Source organism: Ischnura elegans, chromosome 3, assembly GCF_921293095.1.
Source record: "Ischnura elegans chromosome 3, ioIscEleg1.1, whole genome shotgun sequence".
In the NCBI taxonomy this organism is placed as follows: Eukaryota; Metazoa; Arthropoda; class Insecta; order Odonata; family Coenagrionidae; genus Ischnura; species Ischnura elegans.
This window is the reverse complement of record NC_060248.1, coordinates 109351743-109366318: the sequence shown is the minus strand read 5'-3', so window position 1 is coordinate 109366318 and position 14576 is coordinate 109351743. Positions and strand designations below refer to the sequence as shown.

At 36.3% G+C, this 14576-nt stretch overlaps 1 protein-coding gene across 1 annotated transcript in view; it reads right to left on the bottom strand.

Moving 5' to 3' along the window:
• LOC124155241 overlaps positions 1–14576 on the bottom strand; it is a 56914-nt gene that overhangs the window by 12313 nt on the left and 30025 nt on the right. Inside the window, exons 12-15 of the mRNA XM_046528958.1 lie at positions 9324–9478; positions 7017–7198; positions 4743–4854; positions 3254–3436 (exon numbers count right to left, since the gene is read on the bottom strand). Coding sequence (XP_046384914.1) covers positions 3254–3436; positions 4743–4854; positions 7017–7198; positions 9324–9478 — 632 coding nt within the window. The remainder of the gene's footprint in view (positions 1–3253; positions 3437–4742; positions 4855–7016; positions 7199–9323; positions 9479–14576) is intronic.

The following is a 14576-nucleotide window of genomic DNA, read 5'->3' as shown; positions in this document are numbered from 1 at the left end:
CGTGGAGACACTATTAATGCCAATGCGTATTGTGAAACATTAAAGAAATTACGGCGGGCAATACAAAATCGGCGGCGAGGTCTATTGTCTACTGGTGCCATTCTCGTTCATGACAATGCCAGGCCTCATGCAGCTGGGATAACACGAAAACTTTTGCAGCAATTCAAATGGGAAACTTTCGACCATCCACCGTATAGCCCGGACTTGGCCCCTTCAGATTTTCATCTCTTTACAAAGCTTAAAGACTTTTTGGCGGGAAAAAAATTTGACAGCGATGAAGAACTTAAAGAAGGAGTGACCCTGTATCTCAATGAGCTGGCGGCGGAGGACTATGCAGCAGGAATACAGAAACTTGTCACACGTTATGACAAATGCCTTAATTTGCTTGGAGATTATGTTGAGAAGTACACCCATGTCTCGTATAGCGCAAGGGATGCGTTCCTTGGGGTCTTTGCGCTATACGAATTTGCGTTATACGAGAGCGTTTTAACATAGGGAAGATAGGGATGCGTTCCTGGTAGCATAGGTCTTGGGTATTGAATTTCCTCTAAAACATCTATATTCCCATAAAAAGCCTTAGAAAACATTATTTCTATAAATATTTATAGTTTAAAACATCTTTAAAGATAGTATTCACGCATTCAAATACTTTTATTCACGTTAAAAAAAATTCTTACGTGCTTTCGAAATTCCGTCCTGTCGTGCGGGTGGGCTAACATCTGCTATCTCAGGGGATCGTAATGCGTTGCCGGCAGTTGATGATTTTTCAAACTAGTCTAAAAACAACTATTGTGTCACCCAGGCCCTTTTGTCGCTCATCGAAATGATAGGAAAATGCTACTTTGAATGCCATTTCATAGCTAGCGGAGTTTATGAATGATAAATCATTTTAATTTGAAGTCCTCCGAGTCATTAGCAGCTACGTGAAACAGTCTTTAAATGCCTTGAAACCTGACCCAGGTTTTCCTTCCCTGAAAATGAATGAACGAGAATGCATTCTTTTCCAAAAGAATATCGTCTCATCTACACTAAAAACTAGTTGAGGGGGAAAGGAGCCACTTTCAATAACAGCTTGGAGTTCATCAGAAAATGTTGTGGTGGCTGCGCTATCAACACTTGCAGATTCACCAGCTGATATCGCCGCACTGAAAATACCTGCTTGCCGTTTAAATTCTGGAACCAACCGGAGCTTTCACTTAATGTCTTGGAGCGATTACCACTCTCGTCTTTTTGTACTGATTCACCATGAACTTTCCGTATGTGTAGACCGCTTGGTTGAAGTTGGTGCGGCTGAGGTCACTGATATTTTAGCTTCGTCTTTATTCAGAATAAGGTATCGTGAGTTTAAACTTCCGCGCAATATCGCTTTGACGCTCTCCATTTTCAAAGCAATTGACCTCTCTCAAGTCCTCTTCTAGGTTAATGGTTTTTCTTGATAAATTCTTGATTTTTCTACACGCATTCCTATTTTTTGCCATATTCTCTTGGTTTTTACCCTGTATGGCTCTATCTAAATCACCTTCTTCTGCTGAACTGTATTCCTGAGACGCAGAAGGGCTATGACTGCGGGGAGGGAACGAAGCCATTGTGTTTAAGACTCTATAGCGGACCCTTTTATGTGTTGATGCTATTCATGCGCAACTCGGTCACCGCTCCGTGAATACCGATGACCTTGAAGGCTTTAGCGTAGACTCTCTACCTGGAAGTCAATCCCCGGTAACCTACGACGGCAAAAATACGTCTCAAACCGTATTGCTGAAAAAAAAACTCATTTCCACTAGCCCCACGCTTAATTAACGATCTAAATTATTTATTATCATTCTGCTAAGGAGACGAGATAAATCTTCGGTAGGCCGGCTATCTAGACCCAATGACGAGTAATACTTTTGGCAATTGCGCAGCAATGAATTTCGATTAATATATAAACAAAAAAGAAGATTTGAGGCAAGAAATAATATTAATATGCGTAAATTGATAGAAATTTCGTGTGTACTTAGCGCAAGTTCACGTTTTATCACGAGAGCGTTTAAGATTTTTGATTAGGCTACACTGCGTTGCAATGTTTCCCCGAGGGACGAATTTGCGCTATATCGAAATTGCGCTAATCGAAATTGCGCTATACGAGACATGGGTGTAGTTTAAAGTATCCTCTTTCAAATAAATTTTGTTATGCTTGTTAATATTTACTTTTGTGTCTTTATTTCACGAACGGGTACTACTTTCCGGATGACCCTCGTATGATTTTAAAAATATTTCGATCATTACACCTCTAATCAACAAAAGTTTGCCCCTTAAGGTCTAAGATTTTGATAATAATTTTTGCACTGGTCTACATTTATTCAAACTAAACACTACAAGATGGCTTTTAAAAATTTAATTTTTATGTTCATTTTAATTTTTTTGGCATTGCATATTGCAAAATAAATAACCTCAAATGAAACATTCCTTTTATTTCTCCTCCACAATGAAATTTCCTTTCCCATTGTAATATTAAAATGTTAAAAAATTGTTAAATAATTTTCTCTAATACTCCACATTAGAATTCGCCAAAACTTTGTTTTATAACATAACTTCCTATTTTAAAAAATCCAGTAAACATTTACATGGTTTTTGAAAAATATTTAAACATTTAAAATTTTCTCCCATTCAGCATTTCAACTCCCCAATACAATCTTGTATTGTAACCCCACCCCAAGACACTTAAAAAATAGACAAGATTTTAATACAGTTATCATAACATTCGTTTTGTTTGTGTATTACAGAGCCTCCAGATTTATTAATTCATTTAATTTCATATCAATAATTTTCATATTAAAATAAAGAGATTATTTCATACAGTAATTCTTGTATATTGTTTTTAATCTCAAATATGAGAAGACCGTTTGCCTGTCATACCCTTGTGCCCCACCCTCCAGAAAAAAATCCTGGATCCACTGTTGTACACAATTAGCAAAAGAGTCCAGCTGGAGGAGAGGTGAAATTATTCTAGAAGGTGAACCATAACAGTCAAATGAGTCTGGCAGCATAAACGTTTGGAGAGCTATTTTCAATGCTTTCTACAATTGACAACATTCAATCTAAAATTCTTTGGGAAAATGAGTAAATCATATCACTCATGTTTTGGAATGACCAGGAGTGATATTTTTTTACAGATGGTGAGGTACAACCTTAGAATACAACTATAAATTTAGTCTGCCAACGTGATTTATCTTTCAGTAAAAACGAACATTATAAAAAAGATGCAATTTATTACCTGACAGGTGAGGCAATTGGTTTTCCGACACACAGGACAAGGAAATACATTGATATTGTCCTCAAGGACACACCACCCCTTGCAGTCAGGAGTCTTACAGTGAAATGCTTGGGCCCCCATCCTTTTTTCTGCGAGAGCCATAGAACGAGCTAACAGCTGTTCATAAACATCAGGTGGAACTAACTGAAATGAGGAAAATTCGATTACCTAGTAAACGGGACATCTAAGAAAAAAAGCAAATAAACCACAATGATCAATATTAAAGAACTTATGAGACCTGAATATTCTCCAAACAATTCAAATAACTTGTCATCTTAGATGAGCTGGGTTAAAACACGTGAGTTCAAGTCGAATTTTTTCCAAAATTTACTTTATAGAGGTTGATTTCTTATTTTAAAATTTGATCAAAAGTCGAGTTTAGACATCGAATTTCAACTTTTTTGCAACTGCAAATTAGATTTTTTTACATGCTGTTTGTAGCAAAGGGTCCGGCATGATATTCATCCTTCACGATGGCTATGATCATTTACAAGGTTTTCAGCAAAAGGAAAAAAGGAAGCTTTCTCAAAGATACAGTAAATATTAACCTCAATTAGCATAGTAACCAGATAAAAAACTACTTATGCTATTGAAAATTGAGATATTTGAGAATTAAATTAAGAACAGGAACCGAGAACCATAGCCAAGAACTGAACCAGACCCAAAAATAAGGGGAACCAACCCATCCCTACTTGTAACTGCAACTAAGTATATATTATGTACTTTATTTGAAAAGTTCCATTGCTGACTATAATATAATAACAATGAAGAAGAGTAACTGCAATAAATCCAGCCACCACTTCCGAAAATTTCATCTCCATTACTTCACAGAATGTTGTTCCACCAGTCTCTTTCAACTTATCCCGTTAACTACTGTTATCTGTTCACTTTATATTTGCAGGTGAGCTTTCATGAGATCCCGGTAATTCTTGGAGGTCTTTGCTGATGGGGGAGGGGTATTACCAAGGGAGAGAACAGGAGCAAACTCAACGCTGCCAAATTTACATAGTCACCCTAGTTTGGTTTGTTTAGTTTAGTTTGTAACTGAAAACGCTTGAGTCATGGGTGGCCACAGGTATTTTGGGCCCAGCATCGAGACAATATACCTACTCATTTGGAAGGTATTGAGGATAATCCATTCACAGAAGACCATCACATTGCCTGCTACTGTGACTGAATTTTTGGAGCGTTAGGCCACCCATACTGTCTGCTGATTGGCTAAGGGAAAGTTACGTAGGGAGAAACTTTCCCTCCCCTGGAGCCACACCAGAGCACCCACAAAGATAAAATGAACAGAGTCTATGTAGGTATTAGATAAAAATCCTGTAATTTACAAATTATCATTATGTATTTAAGCATTAGATGTGCGCTGTGTAACAAAAAAATCAAAATGTAAACAACACACTCTATGTTAAGTAACCTGTACGATATTTATCATCGACTAACTCACCGCACGAATCTCCCTATCCTGGAGTGTGCTATCACAGGCATAGTCATCATCACGATAAGGGCACTTAACCTCAGCTTCCTCACTGAACTGGATAGTGTTGACTAGACAAGGACTGCAATTTAACAGAAAAGAGAAGAAAATATAAGGGAAATTGTGAATACTTGAAATTTTACTTGGGTGAATACAAATTTATTCAGAATATATGTATACATATATGTGAAAATAAATACATTAATGATAACTTCATTCATAATAGTTGAGAGAATAAATTCCTTCACCATAATCAAGAAGCAATAAGTGAAAGGTAATCAATCAATCATAAAAAGAGAAGGCTATGTTCGCCCAATGTGAAGATTAAAGGATTTAAAATCAGAGAAACAACAAGATTGGAAGGTAAATTTTGCTTTTTAACATTCCGCATGCCTTTATTCTCAAAAAATTATGATCTAAATAATAATCATGATTTTATTTAAGGTGCAGAATAACTTAAGTCCAAAGCTCACAAGCTTAGAAATTAAGGTGGGAGGGGGAAATACGATACGACAGGAGGATATAAAAAAGGGGGAACCACAAAAGGTGAGTAATTTCTGTTCAGAAGGGTGGGAAGTGGAAAGTGATAGTTAGATGAGGGTGAATACATCAACAAGGATAACCATGATGTCAATACCAAAACAAAGAACAGAAGGACAGAGCTGAAGTCAGAAAAACATCAATAAATCTTATCAATGTTTGAAATTTCAACATTGGTGAATTTTGGAATACCGATAACTAAATCGACATTTGAATTGTTCTTTATTTCCAAAATTTTGTATTGTCCTAATTAATAAAATATTTTACCATTTCAATAATGTTTCACTTTAAAAGTGCCTAGTAACTGGAAAACTTAGAATGTGACACTTAACAAATGAAGGAAGACATCCATCATTCAAGGATACCAAGAAGCAAATTAGTGAGAGCTCTAGGACTTGAAGAAAGTATACGTGCACTCAAAAGCTTTAGCTAATAAAACGAATGTTTTCAAATGGAACACTGCCCCAGAAGATCTCAGGAAGGCCAAAATGGTGTATATACCGAGACGGAAATTGGGGCTATGAAAGACGAGTCGAGCCAAACCTTGGGCATAGAGTCATAAGTCAAAGGGTATTTATATCTTTTATTGTAATTTATGAACAAAAAGACATTGGACCCTGAAGATAGAATGGGAAAATTACAGTGTAGTTTATCAGAGGAGTGTCAGTTCATCAAACTTTATACACTAGCAGTGCATCAGATACTGGCCACAAATCACCCGACCACATGGGATTATATAATTAATAGCTAGGGCTGCCATATTGTGGTAAATAAAAACTTCACAAAGTGGTAAAAAATGGGCGAAAAAATGGCAAAGACAGTCAGTACAAAGACCCAGTTTGTAACATAAGTAGTATATAAAATGGTTAAATACAACCTTTCCCAAAAGCATATTGAAAATTTATATGATCCACTTGGCCACCATGATTTTTTAACATAATTTTTCCCAAATCAGAAAAATAACGACTTACTTCCTACAAATCACAAGTATTTGAGAAACCCTTAAGGTTTTCTATTTTTCAAGTGGTACATTGGCCTTAATAAATACCTTTTTTACATCGTAGTTAAACTTCTCTCTAGACTGTTTGTTTTTTTAAAGTGTGTAGCAAAATCTGTAATGACGATGGTCCAGCTACTTCAGAATCTTTCTTGCTTGAGTTTAGAGCCTTGGCCAGGTGCTTCTAGCACAAAACAAGAATCACAAATCTAGTCTTTCCTAGCATAGCAGAATTTAGCCTCTATTGAACACATAAAACCCATTGCTAGCACACTCGTAAAGCAAGTTAACTCCTTGATGCACAAACTTCATTTACAAGAGGAAATCTAAGTAACTGGCCGATACTGACGGACCTACAATTTGACTTAACCACACCTGCAGGAGAAAATAATTTCCTAAGAAACTATGTATTTCTGAAATCATAAAAATAATGTTTAATTCATTTGAAATATTTTTTCCAAAGAAGACGAAAATCCCTATGAAATGTAATGGTGACATCAACAGATAGCACACTTTTAATTCTTTAAATGTGTTCAATTAAATTAATTAAACACATTTAAAGAATTTAAAATTAAACATGCAACTAAAAAACCAATTTGATCCAAGCATAAATTACCAGGAGTTATTTCTATAGCGTAAAAAACACGATAATTGATATTTCACCACCCCATTCAACTAGGAATGCATTGCAGACCTCTGCAGCATACCGGCAAAAAGAGTGAAGGCAATCTCTCAGTATTACACCTTCATCAGCAACCACATCCACAAAGCATACTGGGCATGCAAAATCTTCAGCGTTCGGCACAAGTTCTGATCGCTCCAAATGTAGAAGCCGCTCATAATCACGTCTTTTTTCATCTTCTTCTTTTTTCTTTGCTTCTTCTGGATCCTAATCAATTTGAAAATTATGTCACAGAAATGTTCATTCATATTCTGCCATACTCTATAGTCTATGATAAATCAAAAAAGAAATCCATCACAACTATTCACCAGGACTCAATTTCAAATGATTGTTAATAAAAGGTAGTTTTTAACAAAACATTTCACACCAAAAGGTTCAAAAAGTAAATTTAAACATCATCAGTTGATCCAATCAACCATAAAGATCAACTTAAGCTTAATTTAGCTGCTAACATTAAGCATTGCCAATTTTTTTTATCATCTATTTTTATAGAAAAGTGTTGAATTTAACCAGCAAGATAACATTTTCCCCTGCCTTACTTGAATCAAGAAAATCATTTCCCATTGATATGATGAAGGCTAAATCAGGTTTTGTATGGTTATAATACAGATAAATTTCCATTAACTAAAGGCAAAGATGAATGAAATATTCAATTTCTACCAAAACATTAATCCATTTTGGTCAATGATTCCATTATATAAACTTTATTTTGCCACATTAAATTGAAATGGTTTCATAAAAAAAGCAACTTCAAAATACTTGATATAATATTTTTGTAAAAAAGGCTTATTAACAATTTTTACAGCATATGTGCTAGGAAAAACTTATATATGTATAATATATACTTTGAAAAGACAGTTGATATTTCTTTTGGAACACAAATTAACCCTTCAGCTGCGGAAAACGTTCAAGTCAAAGAGTACCAGTGACTTCACGAAAAACATAAAAGAGCAGAGGCAACTCTCCCTTCTTACCCAATCTTGTCCCTTGCTTGTTAGCGGTAGCATAACATTCCCTTATGATACTAGCCTATACTTCCATTTTTCTCTCAATACACCCTCCAGACTGGATGCAAGAAGTAGGAAGTATGAAAGAGTTGGTAAATACCAACTGACATCCTTGGTACTTGGTATCAAAATGAACAGAAAATTACAGACAAATTTCACATTAAATTTGTCATGTAAATTTTGGCCTATGAAACATTTTCACCAAATTAATGAATGAATCTCTGTGGGCCATTAGGAAAAGGGTCTGGAAGGGATTGCAAGGGTCTTTTACCTGCTTTTCCCATAACAGCAGAAAAAAAACCTCTGGCCTACTTGTTTACTTTCCTCACACAGAGTGGATAACTTGCGATCCAGATATCCCAGGTGAAGGGTTAAGAAATGGTATGGAGGCAGAAAGTATTAAATCATCAGACCCAGCAAAGGGAAAGTAGGCAGTCTCCCATTGGCCCCAACCCTGAGGAAATTTTTCCCCTAACCTCCCTGATATCTTGTTCATTCACCTTATTATGAGGAATAAACACATGTACAAGCAGACTAATTATATCTTTACTTGAATTTAAAAGGTGAAAATTAAATAAACTGCACAAACAAAACATATGTGCATTCAGTCTGTCCTCTTTCAGTTGCTTGTATTGCCTACAGTTTCTACAGGTGATCTGTCAAAGTAACTACCAATAGGGTCTGCAGTAAAAACACCTCCTTTAACTTTTTTAGGACAGAAGGGAAATAGTGTACCCAGAAGGAAATACAATTTGAGGGTAGTGTAATTTTCTTAAAAAGAAATACATACTGAAAATAAAGTAACAATACCATTTCAGCTTAATATCAGACATGTTCCAAAAGAAAAACAAGCAGAAAAAGCTAGTAAGGAGTACAACAAACATAAAACATTAAATTATAAAAAAATTCATAGTACTATCAGACACTGCGGTGACTAAAATCTGAGGTAGGTGGGAATTTTGTAAGAATTGTGGTATTTTAATAAAATTGTAAATTGCTTAGGAAGTCCATTTTATAGGAGGATCATACCATTTTTGCCCTGAATAAAAAATTCATACTATTTGCCTACTGCCCACAATATTTCACATGAGAATATTTTCACTAGGTCAACAGATCAGCTGCCTCCTCCACCCAAATATTTCGATTTCATTCCTCTGTTACTTTCAATAAGTTTTTTTTATCAAATGACTGCTCATAAGTCAATCATAAATTATATGGTACATATTTGAAAATACTCTTCTATTTGTTGACATTCTTGACGGTAATGGAGACCTACAGCAAATAAGTCTAAAAACTGCGGGTAACATAATATAAAAAATACACACCGTTTGTTTTCTTTCTTTTTCTAGCCTTTCAGCTTCTTCTTTTCCTGCTTTATATCCAGATGGTGGATGGTAAGTTTGTGGTCTTTCAGAGGCACAAGCAGCACAACCTGGCCTGGTAGGTGGGTTGACCAAAGTACATAGTGGACATTTCCAGCCTGGATAAATAAATTACATAAAAAGAAATTAACTAATAGGTATTTAAATAAATATACATTCACCAATTTTACAGTGATAGTTGATTTTAAGAAAGGGAGGCCATGTTCCACATTCTAAAAGTTTGCAGAAAGAATGGAAATGACCAACTGCACTCCATTTTTAAACAAGCAATAAATTACTCCATATTTCCAAAACATATAAGAAATCAATAGATAAAATTTTATTATTAGCACAAGTAAAGACATGAGATGCTAGATAAAAAAGTGCTATCTCCGTCATTGTGAGTTAATAGCAGTATTTAAAAGTTGATATTAATTACCAAAATAAATACTTGGATAAAAAACAATATGGGGTAAAAGTAATTAGGTAAAAAAACATGAGATATAAAAGTAAATGATAGAAGAATAAAAATATGGAAAATACATATTTATACAGTAAGAAAATAACCTTTTATATCATATCACAGCTGACCACAAAGAAAATAGAGATGATTGTAGAGAGAAAAAAGATGTAAGATGAGTGTTTAAATGAAGTCATCAGTATACATTACTGGTAAGTGAGTGTTTAATTTTGGTAAATGAGTGTTTAATTTTGGTAAATGAGTGTTTAATTAGAACCATCAGTACAAAACAAAGGAGAGGGAAAGTCTAATATTTGTCGGAAAAAAATCAAGGCCACAGCAAGCAGGGGAATCTTGAGGTTCAAAACGCACTGAAACCCTATGGAGAGTCTTCAGTATACTCCACTGAACCCTCAGCTGAAAACCCCAAAACGTACCCCCCTCTCCAAAATTTTTCTGACTAAGACTTTGAGGAAAATTAATCAACATTATTTACAGAATTTATCACAGCATTTCTCTGAATATAGTGCCCCCCCCCCCCCCCCCCAATTTTGAGGATTCAGCTTTGGGAAAATGTAAGAAATGAGTTTCAATATAGTTCCCCATTTAATTCTACCGTGGCCATTTTTGGAAAAAAAGGGGGGACTATATTCAGACATATACGGTAATTATCCTGGGTCTCCTACACAGCGAAGTGGAAGACCAGGGGCTGAAAAAACAGCACAGGGTAAACTGCTCATGGATTAATTAGAAAAAAAATAAGTGGAGTGCAGAGCAATAGGAATAAGAGATGCATAATTTAAGACATGATCTTCAACCGTCAAGAACTATACATGTATTTCATTTTGCCAAGAAGTGGGCCGTCATATAATTGATGCAGGATAGAAAATTTGAAGGAAAGTTCTGAAGGATTTGAAGTTGCAAACAGATTAAAAAATAAAAATGGAAGAGAAATGCTTGGCTTTGAATGAAGAAAAATAGCTCAAAGAACCAAAGTTTTGGAACCTGGAACCATTTCTATGAATTGAGGCCGGACTGCATTCAGTATTTAGAGCCCTCTAGTGGCACAAATCAATGCTTCAAGACTGAATTATGGTAAAAATCTAAAAATTAGATTCCTTAGTATTGCATTTGATATGTATGATACTACAATAAAACCTCCATAAAACGAACCCCCAGACAGCAAAATTTGAAGGAAACCTCCCAATTGCAAAGCCATTGTTCCAGTCCCAGACCATTCCAACAGTCAACACACACAAAGAAACCTACTGTAATGAACATTTCTGACTACGAAAACTCCCTGCAATGAATTCTGCGCTTGGTCCCAAAATATGAAAAGAACCCCCTTTGAATGAATTAATGAGAAAAAACCTAGTATTTTGCATTTATTTAAAGGTAATTCTTTCCATCCATATTTACATAATTTTCAGGAAGTAGCAAGAAAGCTGCCAGTATGTATGAGGATAGTAGATGATCCTGTACATGTTTATGTTTGTGAGGAGGTGAGTGAAGAAGAGATTGATAGAAAACCAGATTAGTTGTTACAGGAATTTTTGTACTTTTTCTGTCAGTGTACCAAACCAGTTGGGCCACTTAAAGAGTAGCAGACTACTGGGCCAATTCCATCAGAAACAAACGAAATAAATATAAAAAGTAGAGTAAGGGTGTACACCCATGTCTCGTATAGCGCAAGGGATGCGTTCCTCGGGGTCTTTGCGCTATACGAATTTGCGTTATACGAGAGCGTTTTATCATTGGGAAGATAGGGATGCGTTCCTGGTAGCATATGCTATATAGGTTTTGGGTATTGAATTTCCTCTAAAACATCTATATTCCCATAAAAAGCCTAAGAAAACATTATTTATATAAATGTTTATAGTTTAAAGCATCTTTAAAAATAGTATGCACGCATTCAAAGACTTTTATTCACGCTAAAAAAAATTCTTACGTGCTTTTGAAATTCCCTCCTGTCGTGCGGGTGGGCTAACATCTGCTATCTCAGGGGATCGTAATGCGTTGCCGGCAGTTGACGATTTTTCAAACTAGTCTAAAAGCAACTATTGTGTCACCCAGGCCCTTTTGTAGCTCATCGAAATGACAGGAAAATGCTACTTTGAATGCCATTTCATAGCTAGCGGAGTTTATGAATGATAAATCATTTTAATTTGAAGTCCTCCGAGTCATTAGCAGCTACGTGAAACAGTCTTTAAATGCCTTGAAACCTGAGCCAGGTTTTCCTTCCATGAAAATGAATGAACGAGATTGCATTCTTTTCCAAAACAATATCGTCTCGTCAACACTAAAAACTGGTTGAGGGGGAAAGGAGCCACTTTCAATCACAGCTTGGAGTTCATCAGAAAATGTTGCGGTGACTGCACTATCAACACTTGCATATTCACCTGATATCGCCGCACTGAAAATACCTGCTTGCCATTTAAATTCTGGAACCAACCGGAGCTTTCACTAAATGTCTCGGAGCGATTACCACTCTCGTCTCTTTGTACTGATTCTCTATGAACTTTCCGTATGTGTAGACCGCTTGGTTGAAGTTGGTGCGGCTGAGATCACTGATGTTTTAACTTCGTCTTTATTCAGAATAAGGCATCGTGAGATTAAACTTCCGTGCAATATCGCTTTGACGCTCTCCATTTTCAAAGCAATTGACCTCTTTCAATTCCTCTTCTAGGTTTATAGTTTTTCTTGATAAATTCTTGATTTTTCTACACGCATTCCTATTTTTTGCCATATTCTCTTGGTTTTTACTCTGTATGGCTCTATCTAAATCACCTTCCACTGCCGAACTGTATTCCTGAGACGCAGAAGGCCTATGACTGCGGGGAGGGAACGAAGCCATTGTGTTTGAGTCTCTATAGCGGACCCTTTTATGTGTTGATGCTATTCATGCGCAACTCGGCCACCGCTCCATTTCTCCCCCGTGAATACCGATGACCTTGAAGGCTTTAGCGTAGACGGCATAGACCCTCTACCTGGAAGTCAATCGCCAGATAACCTATGACGGCAAAAATACGTCTCAAACCGTATTGCTGAAAAAAAAATCATTTCCACTAGCCCCACGCTTAATTAACGATCTAAATTATTTATTAACATTCTGTTAAGGAGACGAGATAAATTACTTCGGTAGGCCGGCTATCTGGACCCAATGACGAGTAACACTTTTGGCCATGCACAGCAATGGATTTCGATTAAGATATAAACAAAAAAGAAGCTTTGAGGCAAGCAATAATATTAATATGCGTAAAATGATAGAAATTTCGTGTGTACTTCGCGCAAGTTCACGTTTTATCACGAAAGCCTTTAAGATTTTTGATTAGGCTACACTGCGTTGCAATGTTTCCCCGAGGAACGTATTTGCGCTATATCGAAATTGCGCTAATCGAAATTGCGCTGTACGAGACATGGGTGTAGTTATTTTTCCTTCCAGAGGGAAAAGGTTATTGAATAATAGGCATTTTGGTATGGAACGTTTGGGAGGGTTAAGTTAGCTATCCACTCCTTGCTCTTACTCATTTCTGTGCATGCACAGGGATAGTTTCTTGCTGCGTTGTAGGAATGAGAAAGGAAAAACCTGGCTTAAAATTTTCTTCAAATATAAATAGCTAATTGTGTTATACTTAATTACTGGATGAACCTTGACAGGGGTTGGGCAGCAGTTTGCATTTCTGGCCTGTCTCGTCTTGTGTGGGTGTGCTCATGCAACTCTTATTTCTTAGAAAATTGTACTGTTTGGACAGCATCGAATATTGGCATAGCCTTGTTGTAACTAGAAAGCTTTGAGCCAATTACTTAGAGCTTAAAAAAACAAATATACTGTCAGAAATGTTTAATCTCATTCTATTTTGAATCACGTGCATGTCTCGTACAGCGCAATTTCGATTAGCGCAATTTCGATATAGCGCAAATACGTTCCTCGGGGAAACATTGCAACGCAGTGTAGCCTAATCAAAAATCTTAAAGGCTTTCGTGATAAAACGTGAACTTGCGCGAAGTACACACGAAATTTCCAAAAGCTATTATTACAATCTTTTCCAATAGGTGACTCACATACCAGTTGCCTCCAGAAATGGGGTGAATTTGAAGCACGTAGACTAAAAAAGGTCAGGCAGTGAGACAGAGGATGGATGAATAACGTTTCCATTGTTTTCAAGTAACTTGATATTTTCCTTCAAAGCTAATGATTTATGGTCTGCTTGGTTTCGGAGAGGAAAAAAAAGTGTCAGAGGCAGAGGGCCGAGGGTTCGTGATTTTGTGAAATCTTAGACGTAGTTACTTTCAACTTGGTTAATCCTACAGCGCTGAGCCTTCCCCTATGGCTGTTCAATCTCTTGAGAAGATACACTTTATGCCTGTATATTTTCCCTTAAATTTTTCCACAGCTGAAATTCTGTGACATAACCCCTGCTAGAGCTTTTAAACAAAATGGTTCATGAGTAGGACAAGCCTAGCAGGGTACTGGCGCATGCCAAGAGAGAACTCTTTCCACTCTAATGGGACGCTGCATTCACTGAAGCATTAATTTAAAAGTTTGGATCCAGATGTGATGTTTTTCAAGACTTTGGATATGGTGTATCCGGTGAAGGGCAACATCTGCGGATATTTGGATCCTATGCATCTGATCCGATCATCCCTAACACTAACTATACAATGAAACCCCTCACGGCAAAGTTATGATTTTTCTGATCTCAACAAATTCATTGTATGGAGATTTTACTCTAACATTCACAAAAATATCAGCAAAA